Source organism: Asterias rubens, chromosome 7 (assembly GCF_902459465.1).
Source record: "Asterias rubens chromosome 7, eAstRub1.3, whole genome shotgun sequence".
Classification (NCBI taxonomy): domain Eukaryota; kingdom Metazoa; phylum Echinodermata; class Asteroidea; order Forcipulatida; family Asteriidae; genus Asterias; species Asterias rubens.
The window spans coordinates 774803-797917 of record NC_047068.1 but is presented as its reverse complement, the minus strand read 5'-3'; the positions used below and the strand labels follow the sequence as shown (position 1 = coordinate 797917).

At 41.3% G+C, this 23115-nt stretch overlaps 1 protein-coding gene across 1 annotated transcript; it reads right to left on the bottom strand.

Annotated features, from left to right (window-relative positions):
- Positions 1 to 2419: 2419 nt before the first annotated feature.
- Positions 2420 to 22361, bottom strand: LOC117292113 (AP-5 complex subunit zeta-1-like). Its single transcript, XM_033774037.1, has 18 exons — positions 22174 to 22361; positions 21035 to 21184; positions 20004 to 20205; positions 19334 to 19478; positions 17900 to 18009; positions 16184 to 16499; positions 15091 to 15128; positions 13581 to 13743; positions 12579 to 12757; positions 12279 to 12362; positions 11376 to 11596; positions 10729 to 10815; positions 10222 to 10344; positions 8692 to 8824; positions 7688 to 7765; positions 5449 to 5559; positions 3852 to 4003; positions 2420 to 2647 (listed from the first exon to the last, which is right to left on the bottom strand). Exons 1-18 carry the CDS (start codon positions 22209 to 22211, stop codon positions 2524 to 2526), a joined length of 2454 nt encoding a protein of 817 aa, XP_033629928.1. The 5' UTR covers positions 22212 to 22361; the 3' UTR covers positions 2420 to 2523.
- Positions 22362 to 23115: the final 754 nt, after the last annotated feature.

Here is a 23115-nt window from a genome sequence, read left to right as displayed (position 1 = left end):
GCGAGATAATATGCTTTTAGATTCTTGATTTCGAGAATTCTAATTCTGACTTGGTCTCGAAATCAAATTCGTGAAAAATTACTTTTATCTCGAAAACTACGCCACTTCAGCGGGAGCCGTTTCCCACAATGTTTTATACTATCAAGACCTCACCATTACTTCTTACCTAGTAAGGTTTTAGGCCAATAAATATTTTTATTAATTACCAACAGCGTCCACTGCATTTAAGCCTTTCTCATGCATCTGAAATCACTAAAATTTTAGCATTCCATTATTTATTTTCTTGCAACGATGTACGATGACCAAATGAGCCAAAGTTACCACAGGTTAGTTATTTTATGTTTATTATGTTGGGATACACCAAGTGAGAATACTGGTCTTTGACAGTTACCAAGTGTCCGTGCCTTTGATACATGCCTTTTGCTTGCTGTTTACTAAAAGGGTGGGGGTCTAAGACACTGGAGACACTATAAGACACTAATTGGTAATTACTCAAAGACCAGTCTTCTTACTTGGTGTATTCCAACATATGCTCAAAATAACAAACCTGTGGAAACTTGAACTCGATTGGTCGTCCAAGTTGCGAGAAAATCATGGAAGAAAAAAACACCTTTGACACAGGAAGTTGTGTGCTTTCAGATGCTGGATTTCGGGGCCTCGAAATCTAATTCTGAGTTCTCCAAATCTAATTAAAATATTGTTTTAGTGGAAACATTATCTCTTTCTCAAAAAACAAGGGGAGCCTTTTTTCACAATTTTGTATATTACCAACGTCTCTCCATTGCTCATTACCAAGTAAGTTGTAAATGCCAACAGTTATTTTGAGTAATTACCAATAGTGTCCACGGTCTTTAACTGAGAACATATACATGTAGTTAGCTGTTACCAACTAAAAGAATGGTATAAAAAATGCAAATAGTTAGAGGCATGACTTCCAAACCTGGCTGTGTCTTTTCTCGAAGGCTTTTTCAAGGAAGGCTCTGCTAAGGAATGGCAAAAACGTTACCGCTTTAAGTTTCAACGGCAATTTGACTCCCCAAACATGGCAGGCATGGCAGATAGTTGCCCACAAGTAACGTTTGAGGGTTTAAAATACAAATTACCCAACGGTTTTGTGATTGGTGTTGCTTTGCTACTACAAACATAGAAAATGAGGCCTTTCAACAAATTCGCTTCATTGCACTCATAAACATTCATAATTAAGTCTATGCAAAGTTGATGCTGCAGTTTGTTTAGTTCGTCGTTTCATATATCTTTTTTCATGTTTTATTTATTTATTCATCTATTTTGATAGTTTTTAGCTTTCTGTTTTCGGTCAGACCGTCTGGAATTTGGGAAAGTCCTAAATTACACGTATTATTCTGTAGCCCATTCTATATTCAAGTTTTACCTTCAATTAAATTGCTCTGTAAAGTACAATATATACCAACTTTGAAATATTGAGGATATATTACTGAAACGGCTGTGTGGACATATTAATTTTTAAATAATTAAATAAAATTATTACATTCGGTATGCGAATGTATGCCTTTTTGAAATTGGTTTTTGAAACTGTTTGGTTGTTTCAACCCAAATAAAAACACATGTATAAATATGAGCAACTTTAGCCATCATAATTGTTCACTGACAACAATTTACAGTTTGTTTGATGACTTAGCTCATGTTACATTCCATGCTGAACATATGGCCGACACAGGATAAACATCCACAGACACCTCAAGTGGGATTGGATCCCACCAGCTGTGCTCGCCTCTCACAACTGTGGCCCTAGTTCGATTCCTGTATTTGTATTATTTTGAGTCGTCACTTTTGTACACTGCCATCATTTTCCAGTTCGTTTGATCAGTCAGCTCATGTTACATTCCATGCTGAACATAATGGCCGACGCAGGATAATACATCCATAGACACCTCAGGTGGGATTGGAACCCACGAGCTGTGCTGGCCTCTCTCAACTGTAGCCCTAGTTTAATTCCTTTACATCATTAATTAATTGTTAGCCATCATAGTTCAGGACTGATACTTCACTGAGGTAACACAGGCGATTGCCTCCATGCCCCCTGGTCATTGCCTTGGTGCCCTTGAAATGCTCTAGTAATTCCTCTTAGGATGCCCCTTCAATCAATCAATCAATCAATCAATCAATCAATCAATGAAAAATGATTTGTATAGCGCCTAAATCAAAAGTTTGCTCAAAGGCGCTGAGGCACAGAAGAAATAAAAAGTCATTGATAGTAGGCCTCCTGAAACAAGTGGGCTTTCAGAAATGCCCTTACCTAGGAGAAAATGCCTTGGTGCCCTTCTCCTTTCAAAAATGTAGCATACAGGACTGCCAACATATGCACATTTAGCTTGTGTTATATTCCATATTGAATGATATGATAGATGGATTGAAGCAGTGAAGGAACTGAGGTGTTGACATCTTGATTACTTGAGGAGAAAATGCCTTGGTGCCCTTCTCCTTTCAAAAACGTAACATACAGGGCTGACGACACACTGCCAACGTATGATCACTTAGCTTGTGTTAAATTCCATGTTGAACGATATGATAGATGGATTGAAGTAGTGAAGGAACTGAGGTGTTAACATCTTGATGCCAATGTCCATCTTCAATCTCACATGCTGGACTCAAAATGGCCGACGCAACACTGGACAAAAACATGAAGGGAAGGTAGAGTACAGTGTTTTAAAAGACTCAGGTTAATCCCACTAATCGTAAGAAATTGCTGAGTTCCCTTGACAGGAAGACTTCCTCAACGAACACACACAAACCCAATTGCAGCCTATAATTATGGAAAGGTTTGCGGTAACACCATGTAATGACTATCTCCTATGAGTTGGGGTGGTCTTAAAAGAACCGTTGGTTTCGTCTTCTGGAGAAAGCAACGATTCTTTTCAGAATCACCCCAACTCATTAGACATAGTCATTACATGGTGTTACCGCAAACCTTTCCATGTCGTTTTTCCACCACGCAAAGTTTTGAATCCTACTTAGCCTATCATTAGTTTTACCCTACACCAATGTTGGGTTTAACCACACATCAGCCATCGATTTCACAGTTAGGACTCGTCTTATCTCAAGTTAGGACGAGTAACTCATCCTAACTTAGGATTATTCTTAAGGTCTGCATGCTACAGTGCAGGGTTGGGACTCGTCCTAAGTACTAAGATTAGTCTTAAGTTAGGAAGAGTTTTGTGAAATCGACGGCTGTAATGGCAATTAAATGATATTTTTTTTTTACTACAGCGGGAATTGAACCAACAATCTCTGGATTAATGTTCCAACATACTAACTAACTGAACAATCTAGCCCCATGTTGGCGGTCTCCCTATTTTGTCAATATCTATGTTCGGTGGTGCCACTCAAAAGCCCTTCAACCGGTAACTGCCATGCAAACTATGGACCTCACCCATGTTTAAGATACAACCTGGGAGCCAAGGGATTACCTTGAGAAGGTGCGACTTTTTATCCCGCTCTAGTAAATTTTTCTTTGTTCAACCCATAGAAATAGAACCCGGAGAACGCTGAGCTCGGCCGTCCTCTGTGTCGTCTGTGGACACGGCGTGTATGGCGAAATGACAAGATGGCATCGCACATAAACTGTTTGTAGTGTTTTCATTGGTCAATGGGACATCTACTGTATGGCAAAATATCTTGCCATACATGCGTAAAAAAATGGCTTACGCGCGTCCATAAAAATAGTCTCACAGCGAAATCGCACACACAATGACACACTCAGCGTTCTTCGGGTCTATTTCTATGATTCAACCCCAAATCATTGAACATTTACCAAGTCACGCAGTTTCTTTTCTGTTGTGAAATAAATTCTTCAAAGCAAAATCAAAACTCACTCTGGCAATTTGAGGACATCGATGAGCTCACTGGCCCTATCCATTAGGGCCTTCTTTTGCTCGTCTTCGATACAGCTCCTCATCTGTTGCTGGGAGACCTTGGTGAGGCAGAGAAGGACCCGCGGGATCAGGTCTTGGCAACGTGAGGCAAGCTGGAGAGAAATTATTTTAATCAGCGTTTTCTCGATTCAGAAACATTGGGTGCGTTCGTTTAGCTTCCCTGGGTCGACCCTGCAGTGCTCACTCTGGTGTGCCCCTGACAAGAGCTAGTCGAACGATCACACTCGCCCTCTCGTGGTGACGGCATGCACCTCAGGTCACCCCCAAGTGACCCACTCCACAAGCAGGGCACTGGGGGCTGACCCGGGTGAGCCCCGTCAAAGCTATTCGAACGTACCGGGGCAGACCGGGGTCGACCCAGGGAAGCTAAACGAACGCACCCTTTACTTCCATTTTCACAAATCACTGGGTTTTTTTTAAACGTTAGTGGCCTGATGGTACGACTCTCGCAGAGTCTTTCTCGAAGGCTCTAAGTACTTTAGGCAGACTCTGATAGGGTCGAAGCGTAGGCCATTAATTGTTTTTTGCATTTTTATAGATTCTTTTGGTTAACAACATGGTTTCTCTCCAGCTTGCTTCATGTCACCTCTTGGCAATATGTTAAAAAGCAGTTTGCAACAGCCAATTATTTTTATCAAAAATATTGAACAGCTTTAATAAGTTCTTGGCAACTAGAGGCAAGCTGGAGGAGAAAACATTTTAATTTGCATTTTCTTGATTCAGAAACTTTTACTTCCACTTTTTCACAAAAAATATTTTAACATATTGCCAAGAGGCAACGCGAATCAAGAGAGACCAATTTTGTAATAAGCATTTTCTTGATTCAGAAACTTTTACTTCCATTTTGACAAAAAAATATTGAAAAGTGGGATGAGGTCTTGGCAACATAAAGGCAAGCTGGAGAAAGACCGCTTTGAAATTAGCATTTTCAAGACTCAGAAATTGTTAAGGCTGGTAACTTGGCTGGTAAGCATAAATTTCTTGTGCTGAGCTACTTTCTATTTCCGAAGCAGCTGTATGAAATTGGGTCCTAGTCTTAAGCCAACTTCTGCTGATCAGAAACACCAGAGCTTGAGTCCAGTGCGCTTGACCCCTTGGCCATGACACGCCATGAGTTGATGCATAAAACCCTTGTGGATAAATGAGATTATAACAAACCTCTTGCTTGTTCTGTATTCTGGTTGGCTGAAACACGGTCACATGGGTAGAACTAATATGGTCTAGTGATCGTGCCCGTGTGTTGTGCGGGAACTAGTTCCCGAGCGGGCACTAGTCTTCGAAAATAGTGCCTGGTTACAGCGCCCTCTCTTGACTTGAACCGTAAACAGCAACTACAAAACTTCCTTTCTCTTCCAGATTTCTGTTATTTTTTCACATTTAAGACCGAGCTGTGTTATAAAACACATATTGACTGGCATAATTTGGTAACTAGTGCACGTCTATTCCCCCCCCGGGCCTGTGAGTGTGAGTGACTCGGGGGAATAGACGTACACTAGTTACCTCACTGCCAGTCAAAATGTGTATACTAGTGACCTACCTTAGCTAGTGCTGTCATGCAGACTGTTAAGAGTCTCGCGGAGTAAGGAATGCGTCCAATGCTAGAAGATTGAACCAGGGCAGACACTTCATACAACAGTGTCTCAAGAGCCTGTAGATAGAAGATAACACTTTACATCAGGCCAGGGCCCAATTTCATAAAGCCTGTAAGCACACAAATTTGCTTAGCATGAAATTTCTTCCTTGATAAAAAACTGGATTACCAACCAAATTGCCATGTGATTTTCAGGATATAAGCAAACAACAGCTGAATACCAGTGTCAAGCCAAATGCAACAAATGGAAACTTGGTTGGTAATCCATTTTTTACCAAGGAAGAAATTTCATGCTAAGCAAATTTGTGTGCTTACAGGCTTTATGAAATTGGGCCCTTAAGTTACACATGGAGGTTGTGGCCTCTGTTGCCCTGGTTGTGGCCTTGGTGCTCCTTCAAAAAGTTCCCACAGGCACTGAACCGTAGATATAGAATATAATACCTAGATCGGCCGCGCGTACATACGCGCCATAAGCCGTACGCACAAATTTCGCGTTCTTCATGGATGCGCTACAAAGTCACGTGCTGGTGGTGACGCACAGAAAATGAACATTGGAGATAGGCCTTAAACCACTATGGATGCGCTAAAAGTCACGTGCTGGTTGAAGATGAACATTGGAGATAGGCCTTAAACCACTATGGATGCGCTAAAAGTCACGTGCTGGTTGAAGATGAACATTGGAGATAGGCCTTAAACCACTATGGATGCGCTAAAAGTCACGTGCTGGTTGAAGATGAACGTTGGAGATAGGCCTTAAACCACTATGGATGCGCTAAAAGTCACGTGCTGGTTGAAGATGAACGTTGGAGATAGGCCTTAAACCACTATGGATGCGCTAAAAGTCATGTGCTGGTCAAGATGAACATTGGAGATAGGCCTTAAACCACTATGGATGTGCTAAAAGTCACGTGCTGGTAGAAGATGAACATTGGAGATAGGCCTTGAACCACTATGGATGTGCTAAAAGTCACGTGCTGGTTGAAGATGAACATTGGAGATAGGCCTTAAACCACTATGGATGCGCTAAAAGTCACGTGCTGGTTGAAGATGAACGTTGGAGATAGGCCTTAAACCACTATGGATGTGCTAAAAGTCATGTGCTGGTTGAAGATGAACATTGGAGATAGGCCTTAAACCACTATGGATGCGCTAAAAGTCATGTGCTGGTTGAAGATGAACGTTGGAGATAGGCCTTAAACCACTATGGATGTGCTAAAAGTCATGTGCTGGTTGAAGATGAACATTGGAGATAGGCCTTAAACCACTATGGATGCGCTAAAAGTCATGTGCTGGTTGAAGATGAACGTTGGAGATAGGCCTTAAACCACTATGGATGCGCTAAAAGTCACGTGATGGTAGAAGATGAACGTTGGAGATAGGCCTTGAACCACTATGGATGCGCTAAAAGTCACGTGCTGGTAGAAGATGAACGTTGGAGATAGGCCTTGAACCACTATGGATGCGCTAAAAGTCACGTGCTGGTAGAAGATGAACATTGGAGATAGGCGAATGGCTGCCCCAATGCCAGAACCTGCGTATGTACGCGCGGCCGATCTAGGTGTTAAATTCTATATCTATGGCACTGAACACTCTTGGTAATTATTAAAAATAACTGTTAGCATGAAAGGTTACTTGGTAAGAGGGCAATGGAGAGCTATTGAAAGTATAAAACATTGTGGGAAACTGCTCCCTCTGAAGTAACATAGTTTTTGAGAAAGAGGTAAATTATCAATATAAACCACAAGGGAAACTGACTGGGTAAATTTTGAAATGATTTTGGGGTTTAAACAAAGAATTGACTAGAGTGGGATTCGAACCAACGACCTCCGGATTAACGTGCCAGCGCTCTACCAACTGAGCTATCTAGCCCTATATTGGCGGTGTCCCTATTCCCTAGTCAATTCTTTGTTCAACCCCCAAAGAGGTAAATTCTCACTTCTATATTGAAAAACTTCAGGCCTGAAACCTTTTATTGGGCATCTAAAAGCAAACAAACTTGTTCTCTTGCAACTTCGATGACCAACTGAGTTTGTTATTGAATAAATATGTTGGGAGACACCAAGTGAGAATACAGGTCTTTGACAATCACCAAAGGTGTCCAGTGCGTTTCAGGATGTTTCCAATGGAAGTTCCCCTTTGCAACATAAAAAATGGCTGTGCCCTCTCAAAGATAATGTATTCTTACCTCATAAAATTTAATAATGACTTGCGTATTGCATCTGCTATCATAGGCAGTAGATGTGTAGTCGCCAACTATCCATACCTGGACAGGGTATACAAGAAAAAAGAGAATTTCATAATTGATTTTCAGAAAAGTAAATTGATTTTCCTATTCTGTATTAATAACAATAATTAATTACATTTATAGTTTGCCCTCTCCATCCGAAAGTATTCGAGGGCACAATTTATAATATAGTAACATTAAAAATCACATCAAAATACAATTAATACAGCCTAAAAATACAAAATTGTACCAACTCAATACGGATTTGGCAAAAAGTTACACAAACAAAAAACATAAAAAGCAGAAACCCTCACCCCTGTATAAGGTGGAACAAAACACTGTAAAAATGTGATTATGGAATTTATGTATCCCTGAACCGAACCCACACTCCAAAAACATCACAAATTGAGATATGGTGTGAGATATGGTGCTCAAAGCAGAAGGTAGTGCATTCTGCTCTACCAGCCAGACTCCTAGGATGATACCCATGCCTACATCGTTACGGGCTGTGAAGGGGGTAACCCTGTTTCAGCCCTAGGAGTTGGTGGCTCCTAGTGGATGATACCCATGCCTACATCGTTACGGGATGTGAAGGGGGTAACCCTGTTTCAGCCCCAGGAGTTGTTGGCAACGTGCCCCTGGTGGCAGTTGATCTGGGTCTATAGCCCAAACAAGTGTAGCCCTCACCTTGAAGTGGCAGTCCAGCCTTGTGAGTTGGGCACAACCTCATCAAAAAATTTACCTAAAAAAAGACGGGTGGGGTACAATACTCCACTTTTCAAGGAACTGATCAAGCGACTCATAGGAATAAAATCATGGAGAGAAGCAAATCTGATAAAGTGCCTTGCTCACACAAGTCCGATTACACATTCTAAAATTTACCCAACTGGTGTCCACTGCCCTAGAATGCCTAACCAGGACAACCCACTACAATGAAGAATTTTTTTTGTTTCTTGAGAGCTTACCACATGGGCAAAGAAGTCCTCCTTATTATCGATGTTTCTCAGAGCGCCGATGAAGTCAAGGAGTTCAGACTTGAGGTCCATGATGAGAGATGGGCATTGCTTAAATAATGCCAGCAACTCCTCAGCCAAGACCCTGAAAAAGCAGAAGGTTCATCGTTGATTCAGGCTTTAAAGTATGGCTCATTTTAGCTTGAAGATCTGGGCCCAATTCACGGCTCTTCCTACCGCCAAATTATGCGCTTACAATCACGATTCCCTGCTTACTTGCAAGCGGCGAATTTCTGCGCTAGCCTTGTAAGCGTAGAATGCCTAGGAACGCGGAGTATGCACGCGCAGACGCCAGAATTCGACGCTAACCTGTGAAATAGGCTTGCAAGAAGCACAGAATTCCCTGCTTCTGTAAGCGCCGATTCTTGGCTTACGGTAAGCGGAGCCATGAAATTGGGCTTTGACGTCACACTTTGAGGCTCGTGAAAAGCGCCAGAGACCGGCCTCCAGACCGACGTGTACTTTCACTTTTGACCGACATTCATTCCACATGGAGATACGCAGTCAAAGTCTATCGCATCTGTGATAGGAGTGTACTGTTTGGGCATTTATGGAAAGCTAGCTCATGTCAATGATATCATTGTACCCGGTAGAATCACTGGATCTTTGTAGCAGGGTCTTTATCCTTGCGGATAAAGACAAGGGCCCAGTCTAGGATCATTTCTGAAAACGTGTCGTGGCTGAGCGGTTAAGAGCACCGAATTCAACCTCCGGTGTTTCTGATCAGCAGAGTGTGGGTTCGAATCCCCAGTCGTGACACTTGTGTCGTTAAGCAAGACACAAAACCATTGCTTCGTCCTTCGGATGGGACGTAAAGCCGTTGGTCCCATGTGTTGTGTAACGCATGTAAAATAACCCAGTGCACTTTTCGAAAAGAGAAAGTGTTTTTGGCTGTGGCTGCTGTATGCGCCGTAGCACCTTGTAAACCCATATAAGGTGCTATTATTGGGTCTCAAAATTCATCACTGCAATTACCGATCTTTCTAAAAGTTTGTATATGCTCAGCGCCTTGAGTACCTTGTTTGGTAGATACGTGCGCTATATAAGACTTTGATATTATTATTATTATTACTATAAATTCATACCCATAACCCCAAAAGCTTAGTAAATACCATACTACAGAAGAAACTTATGTATTTCGTGCCCATTGCAAGAAGAGATGGGGATAACCTGGAGAAGCAATGTATGGACGGACGTGTTGCTGGTCGCGCCAGCAGAGGAAGGCCAAAAGGCGAGGTGGACAGATAACATTCTCGCACTTAATGGGGGGAGACTGTATGGCCTGAGGAAGACCGCACTGGACAGGGACGTGTGGAAGGAGTTCACTTCTCGGATCACCACGGGACGGCTGACGCCCTAATGGACTAAAGAAGAAGAGATTCATACGGCCTTGCATTACCGCAGTCTCACAATCAGTCATATACTCTGAAACAGAAATGATATTTCAACAATCGGACACTAATGGATTAGTCTTTGACTTACTTGTGTACTTCCTTCCTAAATGATGGGATTCCAAACAGAAGACCCGCCCTTTCCAACATGACAGGGACAAGCTGACAAAGGAGTGCATTGTCGGCATTGGAAAGAACCGTCTGGAAATAGAGTCTGTGCAGAAAAAAAAATTACAAAAATAACAGTAATTTCATTGAGCTGCTTAGGCCAAAAATATTGTTTACAAAAGTGATTTGCAAAGCGAATAGCAGGGGACCCCTGGGTAATTAGCCTATTCAAGTTTGAGATATATTGAGAATTATTTGAGTTTGAGTTTTTGGTCAAAAACCAACAAAATGGTCAAATTTTCTTCATTTTTGTTTAAACAAATTTCCGATAGTATTTTTTCAAATAATACAGTAGGGCCTTCTGAAGACAATTTATTTGTGTAAATAACAGTACTTTGGAATATTCAAGTTTGAATTTATGGTCAAAAATGTTTAACAAGTGTTCAAATTTTCAGAACTTTGGTTAACAACAAACAATAAATAAGCATACCTCAGAAGGAGTGGCACTGCCTGGGAGACGGGTACAACTCTAGGATAGGAGGAGGTATCTGACAACAGCTGATGTAAGAATCCAAGCCTGCAGCAAACAATCCAAAAGACTCATTCATTGGTTGGTTTACATTGAAGATCTACAACTACAGACGATGTGACCTCTGACTTCACTCGAAAAACCATAACATGATTCACGCGCATACCGCCGAGCCAGCTAGACCGCCGCCAAGTACACGCAGTCTTAGCATGACTACGCGCCTTTTTGACCGGCGATACATGGCGTGTACAGTGTTTTGAATGTAAACATAGCTCACATCGTCTATAGACTACGACCAACATTTTTCATTTATTCCATCGACTTCCACCAGACATTTGTGATGGTGATTATGTGATTATGTCCCCTGTTTCCAGCAGAATTCTGTGCTTACAATCATCAGAGCAGAATAAAGAGTTTCTGTGCTAGCCGTGTAAGTGAATAATGCTTGGCACGCCTGCGCACACGCAACACTTGATTCTTTGCTAACCCATTATTTATTTGCTTATTGTATAGTTTCTTGTAAAGCGCTGTGGTACCTTGTGAAATAGTGTATATAAATGTCTATTATTATCATTATTATTATTATTATTATTATTATTATAACTTACTTGCTTATTGTGTCCCCCTGTCCGCTCTGTCGACGGAGGATGAAGTTAAACCACGGTTTATGCTTTGGGTTCTTGTAAGCATCCACACAAGCCGACAGTCTGACGTTAGGCTCAGGCATGAGGTAGTTATCGGAGGACTGCTGGGTGACGAGACGTTGCGATTGCTGGCTGGCCTCCAGGGCGATGGTCTTACAGGGAAGGTCTAGTAATAAGTGGAGCATCTGAGAGGAAATAAAGACGGGAACGGTTCAAACTTTTTTAATGAGCTATTCCACTGATGCAACCTTGATCTGTAACCTTGATCAGATCAGTAGAGAAGTCTCCCTATTTCCCCAAAATCTTCTCCGCTGCAGTAAAATATATAGCATAGCAAGACAAGTTCTCAAAAGATCCCAATCTACCTGGCAAGTAGGTATACACCATAGAGTTATATATAAGAACTAGAAGGCGCACTGGCCTATATACGCGACACGGCATGCGCGCAGGCAGCCATTTTCTAAATTGACAAAACAGGCATTGCTTAGCGTGTGTTTTTGCGGCCATTTTGTAAGATGAAAAAACAGCATCGCGTAGCTTTTAATAAAGCTCAAACGTGTGTTTCATATTCAACGCGCGTACAGAATGGAACTTCGAGATAAATATTACCATATTTAAGGCAGCATCCTATTAAAAACAAATTTTAAAAAACCCATTACAAAGTCGTTTGCTTGAATTCGCTTATTTGTAGTCTGCTTACTTGTAGTCTATCTTTCAATCATTGTATACTTCATTGTATTAGGCGCTTTACAAATGTCTTCAGTAAATGTCGATATTATTATTACTGAGAAACGGATTTCACAATTTGCTATCAGAGATCATGTCCCTTTTTTATGTCAAGCGTTTTTATTTTTTTTTAAAACTTACTTCGATTGTAGTCCGTGGTGAGATCATGGCGGGTACTATGTCCAGAAACTCGGTCAGAAATGTGCGAGGATTCCAAGCTAAAATCTGAAGACACAGAGACAAAACAATGTGATCATTCATTTCTCTGCACAGTCCAGATTATACGATTCTTATAAGACTGCGCTTAGCAGCCCAATACAGGTTCTTATCAGATTTTAATAAGATTCTTATAAGTTTCTTGTAAGATTCTTATAAATTTCTGTCTAAGATTTCGTAATGCAATGTTTCAAAACCCTAATAGAAAAACATTCAAAATCTCACCTTCAATAAATTTGGGAAGAACTTCTCCAGAATATCTGTCTCCATGCAAAGTTTGTGCAGATTTTCTTGACAGAACATGACTGTGTCGAAGGCAACGGACGGGTCATTGTAGCGTGTGGCCAAGATCTCGCCAAAGAAATGCTCAAAAGCAGGCATTGGTTCATACACTACCATCTCAACTAGGTAAAACAAAAAGGGGATAAGGCATTGATGAGGTGTTCAGGCAACTCGTCCGTCGGACAACTCGACCGTTCGGACAACTCAACGGTTGAGACAACTCGACCGTTCGGACAACTCATCGGCCAGTTTTTCAACTGTCAGACAACTCGACTTAGGACCAAGACATGTCGGCGGATGGCCGTGAAGGGGACCTCAGCACAGGGGGCGCACAAGGCCGGGAAGGGAGGGGGGGGGTTACGGCTAGGGTTAGGGTAAGGGTTAGGGTTAGGGTTAGTGTTTACAGGAATTTCGTGTAAACATGTCAGTAACGAAGGTTGACCATTCAACTGCAGTTGTCTCAAAGTCGAGTTGTCCGAACGGTCGAGGTGTCTCAACCATCGAGCTGTCCGACGGACGCGTTGTCTGACATCCATTGATAATTACCTTTAAAATGTCTGCAAATTTTTGTCCTCAAAGTGTGTCCTTTGTCCTTAAGTGCCTTGTTTAGTTTACACGTGTGCTATATAAGACTTCGATATTGCTATTATTATTATTACCTATAGCCCTATCTTGGCTGTCTCCCTTTTTTGTCAATCCCTGGATGTTCCTTCATTCATTAATTCATTTCTATTTTTACCACACACAAAGAAAAGTGATATAATTTACATTATATTATAATGATTAAGGAAACATAAGCCCAATAGGATTTTGGATGAGGATGGAGGTCTCCAAGAAGCATCAGCTTGTCGAGTAGAAACCCCTCTCATACAATAACAAAACAAAGACAAATACAACAATATGAAAACACTATTACAACTACGTTACAAATGTTCTTTCCCTTACTATGGTGAATGAAGAATTGCAGGAGTGTAAGTAGAACCCTGGGGTAGAGGTAGTCTTCACTCAGATGGCTGTACAATCCTTTGATGGCTGGGAAGATCTTGGCTACGAGGGCGCTGTCCAGACTACAAAGCACGTCCAACAACGACACTGCTTCTATCAACGACTGATGAAGACAAATAAAGAGAAAGCAGTTTTGATCTGGGGGCCAATTTCATAAAGCTGCTTTAAGCACAGAAAACAGCTTAGCAACGCAAAATTATGCTTACCAGAATAAGGTTACCAGTCAAAATACCATATCCCATGTGCAATTTTGTTCCTAGAATCCTGTTAATTTCTGCTCACCACAAACTCGCTAAGCAACATTATCCGCTTAAGTAGCGCTCTAAATTTAGGCCACAGTCACAAATCTCTGTTTTATTACAAGAGCACCCTTCTTAATATAAAGTTGAAAAAAGTAACATTTACAATGACAAATAGACCGTATTGATTAACCCCTTTTTGCTATGAAAAGTCGCCATCTTGTAGGGCAAACCGTATGCGCGTCCAAATGCGTACATCATCGAAGCACGCAGCATTCCCGGTTTGATTTCTACGGCACATGCACGCCTACACGCACGCACATGCATGGACGCCATCTTGTAGGTCAGATATTTGAGCCGCGTGGCGTCATATTCAATACGGTCTATATAATATTATCAGGTGAAATACAGGGAAGAGAGTCAATGCCGACAAAAATGTCTGAAATTGGGATTCAAATCTTAGGGGATACATTGAAATGATGGCATTTTCAACCTGTTGATCACCATTTGGAGTTCTAGATTCCTAGGAGCTTTTGGGAACAGTATCCTCAGTGCTACAGAAGTAGATCAAAGAGCATGTCTTATTTAATATAAAGAAAAGTACAGCATTTTTTAAGACCAGGTAGACTTTTAAAAAGTCTGAAATCAGACAAAGGACTGAAAAACCTCATCCCTGAAAATAAAAACGAAATGCCAGAAAGCAACCTCAATATTCAGTTTCTAAACGACTGAAGTATCACAAAAAACGTAAAAAATCCCTTGCGGTTTATATTGATATCTGAAACAAAAAGTCGCATCCCCTTAAGGTGATCCCCTGACTGCCGCTTCCCAGGTTGTATCGTAATTTGGGTGTGATCCCTGGCTACACGGCAGTTAACGGTTGTATGTATTCTGACTGGCACCCCGAACAAAGATATAGACAGAATAAGGGACACCGCCAATACAGGGCTAGATAGCTCAGTTGGTAGAGCGCCGTCATGTTAATCCGGAGGTCGTTGGTTCAAATCCCACTCTAATCAATTCTTTGTTCAACCCCAAAAATCATTTCAAAAATTTACCCAGTCAGTTTCCCTTATGGTTTATATTGATACAAAAATAAGACCTCACATTTCCTGGGGCATTGAATCTGTTACAACCAGTACAATTTGCAAAGTTTGTTTTGGTTGGTTAAAGTTAAATCCATTTAAGAACTTTCCTCAAAATGTACTTACCGCTTGAATCAGATCTTGATCCTGAGTCTTTAATGGTCCTGGTATAAAACAGACAACAGTTTTGATTTAAAGAAAACAGATATTCACACATGAAGTAATATAAAAGTATTTAAAGGTTTAGCAACGAGTTAACCTAGGTGTGTCGTTCGAGAGCTCATAAGAACACCAGACTCAAGCTATGGGGTTTCTGATCAGCAGAGTGTGGGTTCCAGCCCACAATGGTTGTGACACAATAAGCCCTTGATCAAAACACCAAACTATTATTGCTGTGTCATTCTGATGGAACGTAAAGCCAGGACCTACCTTGGATCAAGCACTTCTCTGACATACCATCAGTGGCAGCAGCAGGACACCTAGTAAGGAACAGAGACCTATGGAGACTCATAGTGGTTGGCAAGCCATCTCCGGGACCTACCTTGGATCAAGCACTTCTCTGTGAAGAGGCTGACATACCATCAGTGGCAGCAGCAGGACACCTAGCAAGGAACAGAGACCTATGGAGACTCATAGTGGTTGGCAAGCCATCTCCGGGACCTACCTTGGATCAAGCACTTCTCTGTGAAGAGGCTGACATACCATCAGTGGCTGCAGCAGGATACCTAGCAAGGAACAGAGACCTATGGAGACTCATAGTGGTTGGCAAGCCATCTCCGGGACCTACCTTGGATCAAGCACTTCTCTGTGAAGAGGCTGACATACCATCAGTGGCTGCAGCAGGATACCTAGCAAGGAACAGAGACCTATGGAGACTCATAGTGGTTGGCAAGCCATCTGCGGGACCTACCTTGGATCAAGCACTTCTCTGTGAAGAGGCTGACATACCATCAGTGGCTGCAGCAGGATACCTAGCAAGGAACAGAGACCTATGGAGACTCATAGTGGTTGGCAAGCCATCTGCGGGACCTACCTTGGATCAAGCACTTCTCTGTGAAGAGGCTGACATACCATCAGTGGCAGCAGCAGGACACCTAGCAAGGAACAGAGACCTATGGAGACAGTGGTTGGGAGGAAACTATCTCTGGGACCTGCCTCGGGAGGATGGCTATAATGAATAATGAATGAATTATTGTTATTATTAAATGCATCTCCTTACTTCTCTCGCACTGATCAATGACTCTCAAGCCGTACTCGCAGGCCTTGTCTACCAACACCTGTCTAGCTTTAGTTGCAAAGCTCCCCGAGGTCATGAGCTGGGACCTCGATGACTCCGGCGACAATGCACCCGACGACCCTGACCCGCTACTGGATGGGGTGAGGTTCCCCTCCGTTGAGGAGAAGTGAGTGGTGAGGAGCCAGGAACGCAGACAGGAGAAGCTGTGAATGTTTAGGAGTTGGTCTTGGGAGTAGTACTGGCTCAGACTGAGGAAGGTGAAGAACTCCTGGCAGGCGGACCCGTCAATCTCTGTGACCTGGTGCCAAGAAGAGAGGAGACCATTTAAGAGTTTTTGAGGTAAATATTTTCATATGCGATTTGAGAATGTATATTTGGTTTGCAGTAACTTAATGTGTGTAAACTTGCTAGGTAGTTTATGTTCTTTTGAGAACTTGTCTAGCTTTATATTGTACTACCGCAGAGTAGATTTATCTAACTTGCAAGTAGATACATGGTGTTACCACAAACCAAATATGCATCTTATACCTTATTCTAGGCACTACCATGTGAAATGTTTGAGCTCTTGTGATTGTTTAACTCCACCAATAACAGTCATTCCAATCCTATCATGATGTTCAAGGTTTTATTGAGTCAGGCAATACCTTTAGTTTTTGAAATATTTGATTGTTTAAAGAGCCAATAAAGGATGATCTCAATATTTAAACTATTACCTTTTTATGGCCAAATAGACATCGTAGATACCGGTTAATAACCATTTTACTCTCAAAATTTGCATTTAGTAACAAATAATTTGAGTCAAAAATGCACCCGGCCGCGTGACTTTTTCAGCCGAAAGTCAAAAACGGCTTATCTCTTGACGCCAGTGACAATATTTCCCTAATTGGGTGTGAACACAGTTCTCCAGCTTTGGCAAACTGAGGGTGCTATTTTCCACACCAAATAGCCGCCACTGACGTCACGATTCCTTTGTCGCACAGGTTTGTTTGACCCCGCGTTTTTCAGAAATTTGGCTAGAAGCATTCTCTAGAAAAACCATTTTTACCATTTTTTAACGTGAGGTAAGAGACTCGTTATATTTTTTTAATGTTTCCTATGGACTCGAGCTATTAGAAAACTGTAATATCTATATATTTGAGATCATCCTTTATTGGCTGTTTAAACCCTATGTAAATGTAGATATGTGACACCAGGATGTTATACAGTCAAAGAAAAATATATTTATTTCCATCTGGTCTCTCGTGAAAGTAATTGGAAAGTGAATGTTATAAACGTTTATAAAACGAACTCAATTGGCCGATGGATTAAAAGTAAGGTAAGTAGTACATTTACAAATGAAAGAAAATAGTTTATTTAAAGGAAAAATTTGTAAATCGGGGGGGGCGGGGGTATCTTTATAAAAGTTACATAATACATAAAACTATCATGTGAAAGTTTTATTTCAAAGGTGGTTGCGTTTTTAAGATAATATTTCCAAAACTCCAACGCAGGAATATGAATAATAATAATAATGATAATAAAAAAAACATTTATATAGCGCCAAATCCATTAAAAATGCCCCCAGGCGCTTTACAACAATAAAAACTTTCAAAATTTAGTAGAATCAAGCAAGACAGTTCTCTAAGAACAAACTCTCTGTGGCAAGTAGATACACACATGGTGTTACCGCAAACCAAATATACAGTATATGGAACTTACCTGCTCCGTTTTCTTAGACTTTGACTGTCTTGTGTTTGGGTTAGGAGCCTGGTTGATGCTGGCCTGTGTTAACCAGTCGCTGATCTGAGAACTCACCACATAAACCTGCTCTAGAAGAAAAAAAATAAAAACAGATAAGTAGAGGGCAACTTTAATGCATTATCTTTTTATTGGTATCAATAGTAAAAACTGACTGAGTAAATTTGTAAATGATTTTGGGGGTTGAACAATGAATTGACTAGAGTGGGATTCGAACCAACGACCTCTGGATAATACTTGCCGGTGCTCTACCAACTGAGCTAACTAGCCCTATCAAAGTTGCCACATATAACTTTAATGTCATCAACTGTGGTTTTATGACAGATACCTGCAAAATGGTATGTACATGTAGGGAATGCATAGTACATAGTCAACCCTCCTACTATCTGACCATTCAATATAATAACTGTGGTTTAGAATGCTAGCCGAACAAAATAATCTGATGGAAATTGAACCCCGCCAAGACACTTAAAGGCACTATTGGTATTTACTCAAAATAGTTGTTAGCATAAACACTTACTTGGAAACGAGCAATTGATAGCTAAAGTGTAAAACACTGTGATAAATGGCTCCATCTGAAGTAAAAGGTTTTTTTTTAAACAGGTAATTTCTTACTTAAATATAACAAGACTTCAAGACTGAAGCCTTTTATATGGCATCTGAAAACACCCACCCACATGCAACAGGGGTGTTTTTTACTTTCAATATTCTTTTTCAACTTTGATGATCGGTTAAGTCCAAATTTTCCAATACTTTGTTATTTTATATGCATATGTTGGGATACACCTTTAAAGTTAGAATATTGGTCTTTGACATTATTATCATAAGGCGACTAGCAGCCAACTTCACGTAATGCCAGGATTAGTCCTACCTCGAGTGACAAGTACTCGTCTGGTTCAATGCGTCCTAACGTCTATGGTTATGGAACTTAACTAGTCCTTTGTCCTAAGATTACTACTAATAATAAAGCTTTTTTATATAGCACTTTTCACACCCAGAGGGCGTCCCAAAGCGCTTCACATTATTACCCCCTGGTCACTGGGCCTTAGTTCACTCCTTAAACCATCTCAGCTCCCTGGTGGGGAGTTAAGCAGCCTGTGCAACATTAATATGCGCTACTCGGCTAAATCAATCACAAGAACCATCTCTGCCCTCACAGGTACCCATTTACCCCTGGGTGGAGAGAAACAATTATAGTTAGTGTCTTGCTCAGAAACACAAGTGTCATGACCGGGATTAGAACCCACACTCTGCTGAACAGAAACACCAGAGCTTGAATTCGGTGCTCTTATCCGCTCGACCACGACACCCTTAATCCTAAGTTTAGGAAGAGTTTGGTGAAATCGATGGCTGTGCCTTAAATTACTATTTTTTTTTAAGCTGAAAGACAGGTACCTCCAGATAGAAGAGATCTGTTGAGAGTTGCTAAGCTAACCAGACACCCAAGAGCTCTGGCCTGTACATCTGCATCAAAGCCAACAGTAGAAACCCAACGAACCATGTGTGAAACTAACATCTCCGTATGGCCAACAATGTCACCCTGAAACCAAAACAAATTCCAACAAATGAGAGACTTTATTGAGATGCTACATGGCAGCATGTTGCGAATTATTCAAAATTCATATCGCATTCGCAGGACGTATGAGCCGGTCTTTACCAGGTAAAAATTCATTGTTCTTGGAAACATTTACATGCTCAGAACTACAAAAACGACAGAAATTTACCTGAAAAGTCTGCAATCATTCTAAAGTCGCCTGTTATATAGCCAATAAAGAGGAATTAATAATAATGAAAAGTAAAAAATAAATCTAACTGACTAAAAATTACCTCAAAAATTAAGAATATGCGGACCCTTCAAGTTAAATGAAGAACACAGCTGGTGATAAATACAAAGCGACACTATTAAAAAAACATGACACAATGCGCTTAAATGCTTATAACTTTTTTGCTACAGTAAGCACACAGTTTTGCAGCGCTATGAAATTGGGCCCAGCTGTAAAATGACCCCCACCTCTGCTTCATAAAATAAAACCAAAAAGTCATAGATTTATAAAGTGAAACTCACTTGATTCATCAGCACAGGTAAGATGAATGGCACCTGTTTCAAGTAAACAGGTGGATTGAAAGTCTCGATAACAACTTGCTCTGTCGGTGCGTATTCCTGCAAGATGGCACTGCACAGAATGGAGCCTTTGACGCCGCCCAATATCACATGATCCTTCTCGGTCATAAGACATTTTAGTTTGTCGACAAGGTGCTGTGGTAACCTTAAATAAGAGGCCAATATTGTTTTTTATCTTTCAGTACGTGTACTCCAACATAATGCTTGAACGAGGGTGGTATAAAAACCTACAGGCCTAACCTACTCCCAGTTTTTATATTGCACACTGCATACTGCGAGTGTCAATGCGTCACCCTCTGCATACGAACAGTGCAAGGCAAAACTTACATTCTAAATTTTGTGCGCATGCATGCTGTTTGTCACGAAATAACGTTCTAAAATAATACATTTTGAGCATTGCATGTGAGACTTGAAGATAAATTCGTTATTCGTTAAATGTATATGCGTCCCATATCCAACTTGGCCTTCTGCCTCGATGGATATGGGGGGCAGAAGCGCTATATTTTTTTTTCAATATACCTCATACATGTTCATGACCGAGAGTCGAGTTCTCATTGGTCCATTCATCACCACGTGCCAGGTGTCAATTTTGCTAATTACCAAGCGCGCACATGAGTATTCACGCAAGTGGTAAATGCGCATAACAAGTAATAGTTCCCCAGGAGCTCTTCTACTTGTCATGCGCACTACCATTGCGCGACGTCATCCCCGGGCGCTATTGATCGTGGTACTGTTTTGTATACACACACGAACAGCGCTCTCTTAGCGACATCCAACACATGAACAAACTTATCATCATGTGCATTTTGTTTCACAGACACCATAATGATAATATCTAATTGAGTTGGGGTGGTTCCGAAAAAAACTGTAGGTTGGAGTTGAATACAGTTCTTTTTAGAACCACCCCAACTCGAAGAGAGTTTTTCACTATGTTATTACCGGGCAAAATGAGACAGTTAATACCAAAATAATACCTTCTCCTATGCTTCGTGCATGTGAGATAAAACAACAGCCTTCGCAGGTCATTCAAGCAGTCGCCCTTGTCCTTGTCTGATGGTTGGGAAGAGCTTAGTATGTTAAGGAGGCCGTCGTAAAATGCATCTAGCTCCAACTTGGTTTTATTCCTGTTGAGAGAGAGAAACATGGGGAGACTTTGGAATGCTAGGTAGGTAGTTGCGATAACGTAACCCTCCTCCCGACGGCCGTCGGGAGGAGGGTTACGTTATCGCAACTACTAGGTAGGCTACTTTATAGATCCAGTAAACTGGGGCGCTGTACTTCTTTATTTTAAGTTTTGTCATTATCGGTCGTACTAGCTTACGACAATAATGACAAAATTTTTAACAAAGGAGTACAGCGCCCCAGGTACTGGGTCCAGCTACTTGATGAGTTTCTAGAAGTACCTCGAAATCACAAACACCTAACATTGATCGGAAAAGTTTCCGTATGGCGCCACCACTTTTTCATTCGATATGAAATAATATAGTATCTAAAACATTTACCTCAAACAATGAGATATCCTGTTTTGTAAAAATGAGTGAAAAAGTGGTGGCGCCATACGGAAAGTTGTCCCATTGATCTTAAGAATCCACTAATTAACTTTACTCCTAGTCCTAGAACAATGAGGTACGTTCCGCTATCATCTCTACAATAGCGAGCTAACAAACCTCATAGTTCTACTTCAGGAGTATAACTAACTCAGCCCGTCACATGCCCGACTAATTAAATATTGCATTATGATATGGCCTGCATACAACAAAAGTACAAATAATACATTTATTACAGGTACCGATACCACAGCGCAAGTGAACTAAAACTATATCTTTTCTTATTTTCATTTGAATGTTTCCAAACTAAAAAAAGTATAAATCATGAAATCCTCAGATTTTCCATCATAAATGACTTCCTAATATCCCAAACCATCACGCCTAGGCACCCCGATCAAACAATTCACTAATATTAACTCAGCCCAACTCCCTGACTTTAGTTGAAAGACGGTCTTCTGGGAGCAATGCAAAGTGCAGATTCGGAGACAATCGTGGGAGAGTGCCCGTGGGGGCCAGCGGCGCTCCGTGCCCCACGAGTATGCGGTGAAGACGCGGTCCGTATTTACCTTGCTCGTGAGATACACTTTTCCACCACAGCTGTCATTTTGTAGCTGGAAATCACGGAAATCACCCCAGGCTTACATCTATGGTCTTACAATTCCAGATGCATCAGGAAAAGTTACATTTCCGGAGCAAAGGTTTACGGGAGGGACGCGAACATGACAGTGTAAACTTCCCGATGTTGACACTTCACTATTTTTCAACGAGAGAGGGCGACAAAGCATGCTAGCAGGGGGCTACTCCGGGGGCGGGGACTGGGGCGGGGGGGAGGGGCGTTGTAAAGCGACCAGTGTCAAAACGCCTTCTGCCATTCCCTGGGGTAACCCTTGGCAAATAGGGTAGTGTAAAAAGGGCTTTTGTAATTGTATATTTGTGAAAATGTAGTCAACTTTGGACCCTTAAAGCAACTGTATCAATAATGGATCGCATTCAAAGAAAAATCCCACGAGGACAGGCCCTGACCTGCATAATATCAAAAGCCATGTCAACTTAGAACATTTTAAAAAGCTTATAAAGGGTGGTATCCCCCAAACAAGGTTACGGTATTTAATAGTTTTGTATCGGGATAGATATGAATTTTTTTCCCTTACACAGGATTCAAACTACCTCTAGTCACCAGGCTAGTTCGGTAATCATACTGCAGTATACTGGTAAGACAACTGCTCTAGCAATGCAGTCTTGGGTTCAAATCCCACCCGAGTGATTTGCCTTAGGATCTTTTTTTCACAGAACTTGGGAAAGAACAGCATATACAGGAAGGTACACGTTTGGTAATTGTCAAAGACCAGTCTTCTCACTTAGTGTATCCCAACATATGCACAAAATAACAAACCTGAGAAAATTTGAGCTCTTTTGGTCATCAAAGTTGCGAGATAATGATAAGAGAAAAAACACCCTTGTTGGACGAATTTGTGTGCTTTCAGAAAGGAATAAAAGACTTCTAGCTA

What these genes read in the sequence shown, in the direction of transcription:
- LOC117292113 (XM_033774037.1), bottom strand. Translation starts at nt 22,211, where the DNA reads ATGACAGCTGTGGTGGAAAAGTGTATCTCACGAGCAAG. An exon ending in ATCAAGATCTGATTCAAGCG is followed by an intron (nt 13,744 to 15,090) that starts GTAAGTACATTT and finishes TGTCTTCATCAG; the next exon opens with TCGTTGATAGAAGCAGTGTC. An exon ending in GCATGACAGCACTAGCTAAG is followed by an intron (nt 4,004 to 5,448) that starts GTAGGTCACTAG and finishes ATTTCTCTCCAG; the next exon opens with CTTGCCTCACGTTGCCAAGA.